At 41.4% G+C, this 15,267-nt stretch overlaps 1 protein-coding gene across 9 annotated transcripts; it reads left to right on the top strand.

Annotated features, from left to right (window-relative positions):
* Positions 1-2,260: 2,260 nt before the first annotated feature.
* On the top strand, positions 2,261-9,961 carry sri (sorcin). 9 transcript variants are annotated; one of them, XM_039807202.1, is made up of 8 exons: positions 2,261-2,635; positions 3,656-3,697; positions 3,849-3,918; positions 4,255-4,298; positions 6,525-6,672; positions 6,844-6,960; positions 7,300-7,358; positions 9,508-9,961. In XM_039807202.1, the coding sequence occupies exons 1-8, from the start codon at positions 2,594-2,596 to the stop codon at positions 9,532-9,534; spliced, it is 549 nt and encodes a 182-aa protein (XP_039663136.1). In that variant the 5' UTR covers positions 2,261-2,593; the 3' UTR covers positions 9,535-9,961. The 9 variants fall into 9 exon arrangements, with proteins under 9 accessions (XP_039663136.1, XP_039663133.1, XP_039663137.1 ...); XM_039807199.1 differs by having other exon boundaries at positions 3,653-3,697; XM_039807203.1 differs by having other exon boundaries at positions 2,262-2,635; positions 6,847-6,960.
* Positions 9,962-15,267: the final 5,306 nt, after the last annotated feature.

Here is a 15,267-nt window from a genome sequence, read left to right as displayed (position 1 = left end):
ATAGACCTTATGGGTCCCCTAATACTGTATCTGAAGTCTCTTTTATATAGACCTTAGTGGTCCCCTAATACTGTATCTGAAGTCTCTTTTATATAGACCTTAGTGGTCCCTAATACTGTATCTGAAGTCTCTTTTATATAGACCTTAGTGGTCCCCTAATACTGTATCTGAAGTCTCTTTTATATAGACCTTAGTGGTCCCTAATACTGTATCTGAAGTCTCTTTTATATAGACCTTAGTGGTCCCCTAATACTGTATCTGAAGTCTCTTTTATATAGACCTTAGTGGTCCCCTAATACTGTATCTGAAGTCTCTTTTATATAGACCTTAGTGGTCCCTAATACTGTATCTGAAGTCTCTTTTATATAGGCCTTAGTGGTCCCTAATACTGTATCTGAAGTCTCTTTTATATAGACCTTAGTGGTCCCCTAATACTGTATCTGAAGTCTCTTTTATATAGACCTTAGTGGTCCCTAATACTGTATCTGAAGTCTCTTTTATATAGACCTTAGTGGTCCCCTAATACTGTATCTGAAGTCTCTTTTATAGGCCTTAGTGGTCCCCTAATACTATCAAGCAAGGTGGAGGGTGGGGGTGCGTCCTTGACCAGCTGCCACTTTGCTCGTTTGAAAGCCATGATGTCTCTCTCTTACAGAGCCCCCCTGGTCCCACTTTGTCAAAAAAATTAATTATAACTATCTTGAGGCCTCAAGATAGTTATAATTAATTTTTTTGACAAAGTGGGACCAGGGGGGCTCCGTACTCTCTCTCTCATGGGCGGGCCAAATTCTCTGGGCGGGCAAAGCAGAGAAAGTGGAGGTAACCTTGCTCCTTATGACCTCATAAGGAGAAGATTCCTGATTGGTCCATCTGAGCTTTCATTTTCTCAAAGGCAGTACAGGATACCCAGGGCTCGGTTTACACCTATCACCATTTCGAGCCACTGGGGGACCCTAGGCAGGCTGGGGGAACGCATATTAATGTTAAAAAAAACTCATAAAGTGAAATTTTCATGCCATGGGACCTTTAACAATGCTTGGCTTTGCGCAGACAGTGGGTGTTGTAGATGTCAGAGAGGGAGGGAAGAGCGGCCGCAGAGATCTTTTCAGCCGTCCTCACAATCCGCTGCAGGGCCTTTCGTTCGGCAGCAGTGCAGTTACCAAACCACGCTGTGATGGCACCGCTGAGAATACTCTCAATAGTCCCTCTATAGAAGGTTGTCAGGATGGGGAGGGGAGGAGTGCTTTCCGCAGCTTCCGCAGAAAGTAGAGGCGTTGTTGGGCTTTCTTTGTGATGTAGTGTTCTGTGTTTATCTGAGGTTGTCTGTGATGTGAATGCCCAGAAACGTTGTGCTCCGAACAATCTCAACTGGAAGGTCATTTATGGACAGCGGGGTGTGCTTGCCGGGAGGCCGTCTGAAATCAATGATTAGTTCTTTTGTTTTGTCCACACTGAGGGACAGGTTGTTGGGAGTGGACCAGTTGTCACCTCCTCTCTGTACAGGGCCTCATTGTCTCTGCTGATCAAGAGAGTTCTTTACTTCCAAACCAACGATCACATTCAAAGGGAAGTTTTTACCCTGGTTTTATACTGTAGTTTAGGCCTAGTGTCTATGGCACCAGCCTACTGTATGTCAAAAGGTCGATTAAATGTTATATATATATATATATATATATATATATATATATATATATATATATATATATTTTTTATAATGTTGAGGTCAGGACTGTTACTTGGACAAAACAGACATTGTAAAGGTGTCACTTTGGGCTCTAACTTTGTGACGCCATTTCTCACTTTTTTTCACTACTTCACAAACCAATCAATGAATCGATTAATTGAGAAAATACTCAGCAGGTGAATCCATAATGAAAATAATCATTAGTTAATAGTTCAAAATGAGCTCCAGCTCAACCAACTCCAACAGTCAAATCCTGCTCTTACAATAACGCATGAGTAATAATAATCTAATGATAAAATAATAGTATACTGTAACAGTCACAGGGGACATTTTTATACTTTTACATTTTCATGATTATACTTACAGGTAAAACTGCAAAGAGAAATCAATTAGTTGTCAACTATTAAACTGATCACTAACTTCATAATCGATTAATCGTTTTGAGTCAAAAACTTCTCCGATTCCAGCAGCTGAGTGTATTTTGTGTGTGCATGTCATAATGCATGGGTGATCAGATTTCATTACGTTTTTCCTGTTGCAAAAAGCTGTTGTGGCCAGCGCTTTGATCCGATTGGTCAATTAGAGGTCATGTGGTCACTCACTGCAGCGCTGAGGAAACAGGCCGTTTAACAACAAACATCCCGAAGATTTCACATTTTTCTGCCTGTTTCCTGCCGGAGTCTGGTCGGGTCATTCCGTGATATACCTTCATTAAGACCAAGACCCGCCTCGGTGCTTCAGGCTCATTTACAAGACTTTATAATCTCATTTCCGCCGTTTTTTTTCCTTCTTGTTACAGTAACTGCATGCAGACAGACACGCCTCTGAAGTTAAGGAGGTGTTAGCGCGGTGTAGCTTACATTTCGACTGGAATTCCTTATTTTATTGTTTTTTATAATAGATTAAATAATGGCCTTTCAAGGATACGGTGCTGCCCCTGGTGGTGTCGCGGTAAGGAAGCTTTTAAATGTAATGAAATATGTGAATAAAGCTCAGTTTGTCCACCGAGCACCGTCCCGACGGCGAATTTGTGTTTTCTTAGGATGGCGAAGGTATGTCCCGCCTTACTACGCTTCTGATTGGCTAGTACTCGTTGCCTTCGTTGGTTGGATTGGTTACGTTCAGACACGAGGAATCAGATTTGGTTAGAGTAGGGCGGGACGTTCCTTCGCCATCCTAGAGATCGCAAATTCCACAGACATCCATGCGTGGGACAGGGACATGTCCAAGTAATGCGGAAGTCGAACAGGTGTAGCCTATTATCTGTTTAGATTTTTACCTGATATTTGTCATTAAGCTTGATGTGGATAGCTTGCGAGCTATCAGCTAACCATTAGGACAAGTTATTGGGCTACATGTTCTTTAATTGATTCCAGACACATTGTAATGTTAAGCTTTTCAAGATGTTACCCATTGGTGGAAGAAGTTACCACATTGTGAGAATAGCCTACTCCACTACAAGTAAAAAAGTAAAAGGCTTTTTTTTTTTTTCTAGCAAATTTCAGGCCTACTTGATTTGTTTTGTTAAACTTTTGTCAGGCTGTTTGACGACGTTTGTCTAGAATCTTTTACAAACTTTTTTAGCTCTTGTATCAGTTTTATGATGGATTTACAATAGGTTTAGGGCAAATAAGGGTGGGGTTTCTTCTTTACAAGCCCTGGGGAGCATGCACGCACGCACAGACACACACACACACACACACACACACACACACACACACACACACACACACACACACACACACTCCCTCACACAATCCCTCACACAATAGATAACCTGATAATAGATAACACACTCTGAGTCAGCGCTGGTGGACTATGCAAAGCATGCAGGCAGCTGGTATTGATTATATTTGAGTGAAGAGGATTTTTGTGGTGCTAATCAGACATTTAGGAGGTTTATTTTCGATGAGGTAAATAACTTAAATGCTGCACAAACAACAACTTTCTTGTTTCTCTCTCTCCCAGCAGCAGGATCCTCTCTACGGATATTTTTCAGCTGTTGCTGGACAGGTACCACACCCCCACAATACCAGCCAATATACATTTAATATGAATAATACTGTTGATGTTTCTCTAAACTTTGTGCAATTTGCTGATTGTTATCGAACTGTACGTTGGCATTGTGTCTTTCCCATCCTTCTGTTTTCTTAAACTCTGACAGGATGGACAGATCTCAGCAGACGAGCTGCAGAGCTGCCTCACACACTCCGGCATCTCTGGCTCATACAAACGTAAGGACACCAGACTGTTTCTATTAAATATACACTCAAAAAGAAAAAGAAATGCTCTGTTAAGTCTGAGACACATTTGAACGTAATGCTATTGTATACAGTGGCCCACCAGGCATTGATACATCAGATGGTGCATGATGCCACTTTTTTCTAAACATTAAGTCACTTCTTTGTATCTGCTTAGGTAACAACCCAATTAAAATGTTCTGTTTTTGTTGTTCACTTCCTGCAAATGAAGACTATTATCTTATTTAATGACACAACTTATTGTAGTGGTGGATTTTGTGGATTTGTCCATATGAATGTGGTCTTAGCCTAATGTGCTTACTCCTCCAGCCTTCAGCCTGGAGACCTGCAGACTGATGATCAGCATGCTGGATGTATCCTTCACCAGTCAGCACAGAACAATTGTTTTCTTTCTTTGTTTTACTATAGAACATTTTGGCACATCCAATCATTGATTTGTTGAAGGCATTGACTCAGTGCTTGTATTGGACCAGAGTCACCTGGTGACATCGTTATATAAATCTGTGTGTAGACTGCATAATTATGGTGAGACATTTGGGGCCCTATCTTGCACCCAGCGCAATTGCCTTTGTACACCGACGCATGTATCATTCCTATTTTGCACCCGACGCACAGCAGACTTTTCCCTCCACAGACGCACGTCGGTAAATTAGGGAATGTATTTGTGCTCCCGGGGGCGGTTCAGCGAAAAGAGGATGCGTGTTCCGGCGCAAACGTTCCCTGGTGCTATTCTGCAGTTTCAGAAAACAATTCCGCCACTGACCAGGAAAAACCTGGTCTAAAGTCAGTGGCGCTAATCTAAAGTCAGTAGCGCGTTATTCAGATGCTATTTTAGGGGCGCATGCTTGGCCATAATGTAGCGTGTGCACAACGCGCATACACTTCTCTCATCTAAACGGACACAGCAGTTCCCATTTTTGCAAACCATACATAATTGCAAGGAAAAATATTACTGAAAATGCGCTTCATGCGTTTGGATAGATCAGGAGGCACTTTACAGTACAGTCCTCATAAGTCGCAGCATTCTTTGTGGCTTGTTGTGTTTTACACAACATGTCCATGAATCATGGATGTGTTGATGACATAAATGAGGAAATATTAGAAGACTTAAGGAGACGTGATGTTGAACTACGGCGGGATCTGGTCCGGGAGTAATGCGCGATGCGCTCCTGGTGGAGCGGGTGGACGGAGATGGAGTGGGGGGAAGAGGAAGGGGCACAACAGGTGCAGGTGGTGCGTTTGGAGGCCCACGCTCCATGGCTGCAGCAATCCTCTCCAGACTTGAGGAGATGCGCCCGAGGGGCCGCAGCAACATCGCCACCCGGACAAGACGGGCATTTATTACTTTGCCGCATCTCGGACAGCTCCCGCTGGCGTGCGCCAGGCAAATCCGCCGTTATAATAGCAATCCGCCATGGAACAAGCGCGCCTGCTCTTAAAGGGAATGTGAGATGACGCTCTGATTGGTTATTTTCATGTTACGCCCAAACCACACCTAGCTACTTCAGACCAACCCATTTTAGATTTGCGTCGGGCGCAAGAGTCATTTATCCCGCCGGTAAAATAGCAACAGCGGCCGAGATCCGCCCACAAAGCTACTTGCGTTTTGCGTTTCATACTTGCGTTTCAGATCGTTAAAATAGGGCCCTTGGTTGTTTTCAATAATCTGAGAGCTAATGGGAGCATGAAGCTGTGGAACAGAAGAGGATCCAGAATGGAGCCTTGGGGAACTCCACATGTTTACTCAGATTTTAAGTTTGTTTTTAGTAGTGACATGTTTGGATTGTTCTTTTTAAAGAGTAGCTTAATTCTTTACTCAGTAGCTGTATTCCTGTATGTTGTATGTGCCCTGAGGAAATTTAATAAAGATATGTTTAAAAAAAAAGAAAACAAAAAGAGTAGCTTAATAACTGCAGTTTTCATGGCCTGTAGGAAATAGCCAGAGAGAAGAGAAGTATTGAGTATTTGCAGCAGTTCTTTCACAGCAAACTGGGAAAAACGTTTCTTTATGCATAGGTTGAAACAGCAAAGGGCAAAAACCAACTGTTGCGAGGTGGTAGCACATTGTTTCTGTTTCCCTTCATTTGCACTAAACCAGGAAACACAGACCCACACCAAAAAATACACAATACTTAATGTTTTGCCATCTGTTTTTTAAATTTTGGTTGGGTTTTGATAATGCAGTTCACACTAGAAGTGACAAAATTAAGTACTTTCAAAGATGTCAGTATGCATAATGAATTTGCTGTCACTATTATCCTATAATGCAGTGCACAATAAAAATGAAGCAACTTCTCCTTGTTAAACTGACTAAAGCTTCCCAAAGTCTTATTTTGTTATTCGTTGTTATCATTTGGCGCATTTCTTGTATAATTTCTTCAAACTACCTGCAAAAATAGCATAGTATCGAGTTGTAGTAGTAGTGGTAGTAGTAGTGAACACTAAATAATATTAGTATGTAATAGTGTCTTATCACATAATTATTCTCTTGGTAAGCTTCCCATCTCTTAAAGTATAGAGAAGATTTTTCTGACAACTGGAAAAGTTTGTGATGGGTCCTTGACTTACTGGTTTGTCAGAGGGACATGTCCAACAGCTTGGGCTTCGCTGAGTTCAAGGATCTGTGGCAGGTTCTGAATGGCTGGAAGATGACCTTTGCATCCTATGACCGGGACCGCAGTGGGACGGTGGAGGGCCAAGAGCTGCAGCATGCTGTCGCCTCCATGGGTACAGGCAAACTAACAAAACAACCTGTTAGACATCTTGTAGTTTTATATATTCATTATATTTTTTTTGTCCTCCAATCTCTTAAATTTATTATGAAACAGATATTATTTACGGAAATTCCTTGGTTAAGCTTTTTTACAGTTAATGTAATTTATTTGATGTATTTCTAAGCAGGTTATAATCTGAGCCCTCAGGCCATGAACATCATCATGAAGCGCTTCAGTTCACATGGCAGAATCACCTTTGATGACTTTGTGAGCTGTTGCGTAAAACTCCGGGCGCTGACCGGTGAGTTGGCTGAGGAACGCATGAAATCTGAGAAAGTTAGCATTTAAATAAAATACCAAACAGCACCATTTTCCTCACGAAGTCACGGGGGGGGGGACACTGAACTAACACTGGCAGCTTATTGAGAGCTTTATTTAGTAGATTTATCAGCTGTTTGAGCTTGTTTGAGAAGTTTAACTTTCCCTGGTGGATCACCTGTAGCTTTATGTTTCTGATCTTTTTTCTACTTCAGAATTAAACATCTGTTGTTCCTTTTACAATTGTGGGTGTTGTGTTAATGAACATGCTCAGTCAGAAAGAAAAAGTTTACCAAGTCGGCTGTTTTAATGTGTTTTTCAGCTCAGTTCCAAAGAAGAGACACAACCCGAACTGGCAATGCCTCATTTCAGTATGATGATGTAAGTTTCCACAACTTTTAAAAACTGTCTTGTCTTACTCTCGACCACAAAACTCTCACGCTAGTGTGGATTTGCTACCAGATGTGCTGGCCCCAGTGTATGATGGTGATGGTTAATTGAGCTGAACAATCGTCTTCGGGGGAGCGTGTCTGTGTTCCCACAGCCCTATGGTCCCACATTTCTAAGAATTATTTCAAAATTAGGCCCTATGTTCCCACAGTTCCCACATTTCTAAGACGTTTTTCAGAATTAGGCCCTATGTTCCCACAGTTCCCACATTTCTATTTATCCCCCTTTCTCCCTTTTGGTAACCAATTACACCCAGCCTATTATCCAGTAGCAATGGACTACAGATGGCATGTAGCTTTTAGCTAAATGTGGTGCGCCCATCTTTTTGTTTATTGCAAACATTTAATGTAAGTGCACATTGTCCTTTTTAAATAAACAAACTAACCCTAACCCTTAAATTGAAGGGAAATGTAGGAACACAAGACCTAATTTTGAAAATTTCCTAGAAATGTGGGAACATAGGGGCTAATTTTAAGAAAAATCTTAGAAATTAATATTGTTATTTTTTAAGAAAAATATTAGAAATGTGGGAACATAGGGCTGTGGGAACATAAGCAATGTGATGGCTATTTTAAGAAAAATCTTAGATGTGGAAATGTGAACATGTGGTTGTGGGAAATAAACAATAGGGACTTGTGGGACTAGACATTGGGCAGGACAGGTGGGCATGGACATTGTGGCAAGGCCGAGTGGGACCATTAGGGCTGTGGGACCATTGGGCATTGGGCGCATGGGCAGACTGTTGGGATTGGGCTGTGGACCTTGGGCTGTGGGACATTGGGCTGGACTGGGCTGTGGACCATTGGGCTGTGGGACCATTGGGCTGTGGGAACATGGGGCTGGAACATTGTGTTGCTCTTGGGCTGTTCCTGGTTCATAGGGTCCAGTATTGTTAAGACAAGATGCAGTATGTTAGATTCAAGTGTAGACACCATTTGGTGGGGTAACAAAAAATCTAACATAACCTATAAAAACAAAACAGAAAGGGCAGTAAGAAATATATATATAAAAAAAATACTGTTAAGTATACAGTATAACAATACAATAGAATTTACAAATTTACAAGAAATATACAATAACAATTGAAGAGAGTGAAGGAATCATGCAATATCAGTATAGTCTGAGATTTAAGATTTAAATATAAATATAGTGCAAGGCAGTTCAGTGCAATGGTAAAATATTAATAACAATATTGTAATTGTAAGATTGAAATATACGGTACATGAGGTAGATGAGCAGAACAGTGTTGATTGACTTTGTTCAGTGTGAGGGTGGGGGCTGTTTCTGAGCCTTCAACAGAGCAAAGCTGTCTTTGTGTCGGCTGGTTTTGGCGGACAGCGCCCTGTGTCTCCTACCAGAGGGAAGGATGGTGTGTTTGTGACGAGGATGTGAAGGGTCTGCAGAGATTTTTGCTGCCCTTTTCCTGACCCTGGACCGGTACAGGTCCTGGATGGAGGGAAGGTCAGCTCCAGTGATCCTCTCTGCAGCCCTAATTGTCAAACAGACATCCGAACACAGAAACAGTCGGATGGATCAGTGATGAATTTATCGCTTCACAGACAGAAAAGAACTACAGCTGTTATTTTTGTAAACCGGTGTCCCAAATCCAAACTGTCGACTAAATACTTGAGCACCGTACGCAAAGCCGACACTGAACTATTGTGGCAGTTATTGTACAAGTACATCATGTAATTTGCAGTTTTATAGTAACTCTTCTGCCAATTAAAAACACACAGAGATGTAGCATGCAGCTACACACTTATTTAAAGACAGGGGTGGTAATGTTGGTAATGCAAGATTTGAAAGTAGCATCTCCTCGGGCCCATAACTTATTTTTAGCTGTCGGGGGGGTTAAAGACCATTTCAAACAATATATAAAAAAGTGTATATATGAAATAGTTACCAAGCCTGCCTTTAACTCTGTTGGTCTTTCTCCATCTCTTGCGATTTATCTCTTAAACTTGCAATAACTCTTGTTTTTCTGGACACTTTTAAGCAGCCAACATTTATAATAATAACACTGGATATACTTCTCTCTCTCTCTCTCTCTCTCTCTCTCTCTCTCTCTCTCTCTCTCTAGTTTATCCAGGTCACCATGGCCATATGAAGAGGAAGACACACCAGTTTTTTAATATCTTATATTAACACCATGTACTTTCACTGTTTATTTTTTATTTGTAATCATCGTTGTACAAGCACACTTACAATGTTGCTTTTACATTCCATTTTACATTGAACTGAATACTAATACATAATACTACAAACTAATAAGAATATAGTAACCTCAGGCTGCACCAATGAACCACTATGTGCCCATGTTAGCCCATAGCGTATATGAGTGTAAACATGTTTTAAAATGAATAAATAAATATGTAATGTCACAAAGTGATGATTGGCACATATTGACTCCCTTTGAGAATAGCTGTCTTGTAGCGTGTTTGTTGGTTTTGTATTGTTGAACTCTTTGTAGACTTTCATTGTCTATTGCTTTCATTCCTGTTGTGCTAAATACAAACTTAACACATCACATCTTATTTTTGGCAAGAGTCTATTAAAAGGACATGTTGCAAAAGCTATTTATGCCAGCAATCAGCAGTTATGAATTGTCAGTGCTAAAATGAAAATGCATATCATGTCTTAACTATAGAGCCTTCAGAATCAAACTTTATATTTAGAATTGGTGGGTGAACTCTATATGCATTTTATTGCAGTCATTTTAAAAGTGCAAATACAAAACCGAAGGCGCTCTCGTGTATTAATTAAACATGTCTTACTGGAAAAATATAAATTTATAGTGAGGTGTGTCTTATTAGTAGCACACAGCAGGAATACTCCGGAAGTAGGCGTACAACGGAGTCCAATGGGAGTGTCGCAACTCTGTCTTTCTCTATCACTCTGGTCCGTCCATTGCTTAGGCCTACTCGATCTGGGCCGTTTGAATGCATTTACCACGCGTGCTGGTATAAGAGCGCACTACAATTTTAGTGTCCGCTGATTTGACCACGGAGATCTGAGTGTCGGCTGGCTTGACCGCAGTGAAACAAGCTACAATGTAAGTTAATAGGACAATTGTCCAGCTTGTATTTACCGATACAACAGCACCATAGAACTCTGATCAGCCCACCAAACATATTTCAAATACCATCCAACAAGCTGGGTTCAACCGATCATTACTGTAGCTCTCATACAGTGGCTCAGAAGAGTAATGCAGCAGGCCAAATACACCACACATAGCCAAGCACACACATAAACACATTCGCGCATGTATCCTTACACAGTTTTCACACTTGCATGTAGGTCAAAATAATGTAGTCATATCTGTAGTGACTTAATATATCTAAATAAGCCACGGAGGGCGAACACGTTTTCTGGGCTAAAAATAAACCGATGTCCAGTGTCCTGTATAACTTTAGATTCGGTGATCCATTTATTCACATTTCTGTAAAACACGTTTACTGTAATGCTCTTCTATGAGACAGAGATAAGAGTAAAGTTCTTGCATGGACCCCTATCAGCTGACTCCCCCACTGTGGCCTGGCTGTGCGGTCCACTGGTCTAATGTCATTTACAGCAGGGTGACGTTAAGCATCCTCAGCAGCATCACCTTTCTCCGGCTGTTTTTCTTCGTCCCGGTTGGTGACCGGTTCACCATATCTCTCAGTCTCATTTACAGGTTTTGATAAAGTCTCCACACCTTGACGTTGAGGGAGTAAAAAACTATCCATTGCTAGCGTTAAACTCACTTCTCTAATCCTGACGGCTCCAAATATTGAGCTCTTCTTCTTCTGTCTGAATACGTTACTGCGGAAGTAAGGTCAAAAGTTCAATGTGTGCTGCTGTACGTGCTGCACCCTTTGGCCGAATACGATCACCTGTGTTTTTTTAGCCTAAAAATAATCGGTTTGTTTTATTAATGTATTTTTTCATTTTTCAAATATAAATTATACTATTTACACATTAACGATTTATTTATTATTATTTTTATTTATAAATCAACCACAGCAATTTCTTGGGGTTGCTATGGCAATCCTACAGCACCCCCTAGCCCCTCCCTGGCGCCGCCTCTGGTGCACTTCTACACTACCACGTCTAGGACCTGCACATCTTCAGGTTGTGAAGCAGGCAGGAAAGATTGTAGCCGATCCTTTTCACCCCGGAACCCCTCCCCTCTGGCAGGAGGCTGCTGAATACCAGGACCAAAACTACTACTTCAGGGGTGTCAAACTCTATTTTACTAAAGGCCACGCTGGAAAATGAGAATCACATCAAGGGCCAGATATGTATAGTTTATTTACATGCTTTTATTTTGAAAAAGTAAAATTTTTTTGATTGTATTATTGCATGTCTCTTATGGTCTTCTCACTTACAGTTTGGTTGACATTAAGTCCTAAAAAAACATTAGCCATGTGTGGCTCCTAAATATTTTTTAATTTCTGTCTTCTGAAGAGTTGCAGATAACAGCCAGTCAGATAACACGGCCGTCAGCTCCAATCAGTCGCTTGTTCTGTCACATTGTTGACAGATCAGTATGTTAGAATAGATGGGTTTTTGTAGGTGCATTTAAATGTCTGCCTATGGATGTTGTCTCGCCTCAAAAAGAGGGAGAAGTCCTAAAAGTACGCTGAAGAATGACAGCTGCGAGTATGCTTTTATTCTTGTATTTTCTGTTGTAACTCTTAAAAATGACAGTTGACGGTGACTTTATTTTTTTTTCATAGACACAAATTAAAACAAATTTGAGGTACTTGTAGTCTTTTCTTTTCATGACACTTTCTTCTACTCAGCTACATTTCAGAGAGAAATATTGTACTTTTTACTCCACTACATTCATCTGACAGCTTTAGTTACTAGTTACTTTACACATTAAGCTTTTTGCACACAAAACACATGTAGTTTATAAAATATGATGTTTTATTATGAATGAAACTAGCCAAGAATGTAACGGCCTACAAGTCCAACTGAAATGATTAGACCATTAAACACACAACTGTTTGGATCCTTTATACTTTCTAAAATGGGAGGATTGTTCTGTATGGAGTACTTTTACTTTTACTACTTTAAGTACATTTTCCTGATGATACACACTTTTAGTTAAGTAACATTTTTAATGCAGGACTTTTACTTAATGTAGCAGAGTATTTTTTACAGTGTGGTATTAGCAATTTTACTTAAGTAAAAGATCTGAATAGGCCTACTTCTTCCACCACTGTAATAACTGTAATAACTTGGTTCTAGTGTGCCATTATTCTAGAGATCCAAAATTTAATGTCTGTAACAATGTTGCTTTCAGTCATGCAGTGAGGAACAACCTGGTGGTTGGAGTGGAGGTAGTGGTGGACAAGGATCAATGCAAAATAACTTCTGCAGTAATTTAAGCCATGCTATAGGACAACTTTCCTGGTTAGCTAGTAGCTACTCCTATACTAATTGCTTGTTAGCCCACACCAAGCTACACAGAGGGAATGACTTGAAAAAAAGAAGCACTTCATCCAAGTTCTGCATCCCTGCCTAAAATTGCATCCACAAGGGAAATGGTTGATTCTTACTGTTAAATAGAACTTCTTTGTCACGTTCATCAATGATGATAAATTAAAGTCTATAATTTTAGAACGTTTAGAGTCATCAATGTTTTATAACACCAAGTAGTAGGCCAGTCGCATTTCCTCGCTGCCTGTGAGTTTTCTTTTTTATTTATTTGGGGGCATTTTTAGGCCTTTATTTCCACAGGACAGATGAAGACATGAAAGGGGAGAGAGAGGGGGAAGGACAGGCTGCAAAGGGCCGCAGGTCGGGGAGTACACCTCTATATATGGTATGTGCGCCTGCTCTACCAACTGAGCTAACCCGACAACAACTGGAGACTGTGTAGGAGCTGATATAGGGGTCTGATAACATTTTATTAAATCGGAATCGGACCACCGTGTTTCTGTCACTTCCTGTTCAGCCTGAAGGCTGCTGGAATCAGCTGGAAAACTAGGCTCGTTCGAGATGAACTGCGCCTCGCCTGTAAAGTAGACGAGAGCAGGCGGCAGCAGCCGGGGGCGGTGACAAAAGTCCGCTCTCAAATCGGACAGTTTTCCAGCTGATTCCAGCAGGCTGAGAGAAACGGTTTCAGCTTCTACACAGTCTCAGTTTTTTGTTAAACAAAGTAGCTGTCAAAATTCTCTACATGCGATCTGTTGCTGATTTTAATAAACAACAGACTGTAGATGATCCGTAATCTGAACAGATTTAGTCTCTCTGACTTTTAAACAACTATCAGCCACACAACATGTGTTCTGTACAGAATAAGCTTTTAAATCAGACAAATCACAGTTAAAATCCCTCCGATTGAAAATCAATAAAAAGTTTATATAAAACGTCATCATGTTGAGTCGATTCTGAACCAATCAGCTGTTTGATCAGCTGAGAGGCCGGCGTTTCCCAGCATGCCCTGGGTCCACCTGCGTCCGCCTGGCTCTTGCAGTTGGTGAAAAGCAACTGCGCTACCTGCGTCTCAGAACTGCGGCCGCCTTGGTCTCGTGAGATTATCGTTGCCCACGTGTGCATGACGTCAGAGCAAGTCGGGATCAAGTCGGACACAAATCTAACCGGCATGCATTGGGCGCCGATCGCCGGTGATCGATTCTGCGCAGATCTGGCTCATCTCCCGATCCGTTCCACCTGCACAATCCGTTCTGCGCATGTGCAAGATCACACGTATGCCATGACGTAGGCGCAGATGATAATGCTGCGTTCATTCCACCACCACCTTGGAATAACTGCGGGAACCGGGAAGATGGCGTCTCGATAACATCCTTTCTGCGTGGCTCTGCAGGGTGAGGAATAAAACTAATGTTTTGAACAACTAAAACATGACTAAGGGCTGAACAGAAGAAACCTTATGGAAAAAATAACTTATCAAGACGACAACTATCAAGAAGAACTTCTCAAGTGCTTTTTTTCCATCACTCTATTCTCGTACAAAAGTTGCTAGCCGAGTTAACTAGTTAGCTAGTTATCCAGAAGGTTCGAGCATCCTGCTAATTCAGCGTGGTCAAACTAACCTGACCACGTTTTGTGAAACTAGCTCAGTAAGTGCCATTTTTTACGCTTTTTTTTTTCTTTTTTTCTTTCTTTTTTTTTTATGCTTTTGAGCATGGAAGAAGCGGAAGATATGCATACTGTAATGCACTCTTATGCCAAGAAATCCCCGAGTGACCAATTTGAACTAAACACTTCAACATTATCAGAGGAAACTGAGATGTGTGTGGAGCTTTCAAAGCCACCAGAAACTTCAAAGCCGCGAGCAGCCAAGAAGTCCAAGCTGCGAACCAGCGACGAAAATGACTCTGAGCCTGTGTCCAACTCACGTCTGTTAACGGTAATGGAAAGAATTGAAAAAATGCAGGAGGAATCACTCAGAAGACTTCAGTCACTAGAAATAACGGTAAAAGACAACACAAACTCCATCAAAAGCGTCACTGATGTCCTTGACTCCGTGGGAAAACAAGTCGAAGACGTGACTCTTAAAGTTGTATCCCTGCAGAAAAAAGTTGACATCTTAGAAAAGGAGAATGTCATCCTCCGGGACAGATGCGGCGACCTGGATACGTACAAAAGAAGATGGAACCTGCGAGTTGCTGGCATTCCTGAGCAAACTGGAGAGAATGTTAAGAATATCATCGTCGACATTTTCAGCAAGGTCTCCCCTGACATCGCTCATCATCTGGCCTACTCCGTGGACATTGTGCACAGACTGGGTCCCCGCTCTGCTCAGGTGAACTCCAGCCGTCGCATCATTGTGCAGTTCCTGTCAAGATCGCATAGGGACAAAATCTGGAGGGATGCTAGATCAGCA

Source organism: Perca fluviatilis, chromosome 7 (genome assembly GCF_010015445.1).
Source record: "Perca fluviatilis chromosome 7, GENO_Pfluv_1.0, whole genome shotgun sequence".
Taxonomy (NCBI): Eukaryota; Metazoa; Chordata; class Actinopteri; order Perciformes; family Percidae; genus Perca; species Perca fluviatilis.
This window is presented reverse-complemented; position numbering and strand designations above follow the sequence as displayed.

Bases quoted from the DNA above. Each gene is read 5' to 3' on its own strand.
- sri (XM_039807195.1), top strand. From the start codon at position 3,088: ATGTTACCCATTGGTGGAAGAAGTTACCACATTGTGAGAATAGCCTAC. The intron at 3,154-3,652 runs GTAAAAGGCTTT...TCTCTCTCCCAG, and splicing joins ACTCCACTACAAGTAAAAAA to CAGCAGGATCCTCTCTACGG. The intron at 7,359-9,507 runs GTAAGTTTCCAC...CTCTCTCTCTAG, and splicing joins CCTCATTTCAGTATGATGAT to TTTATCCAGGTCACCATGGC.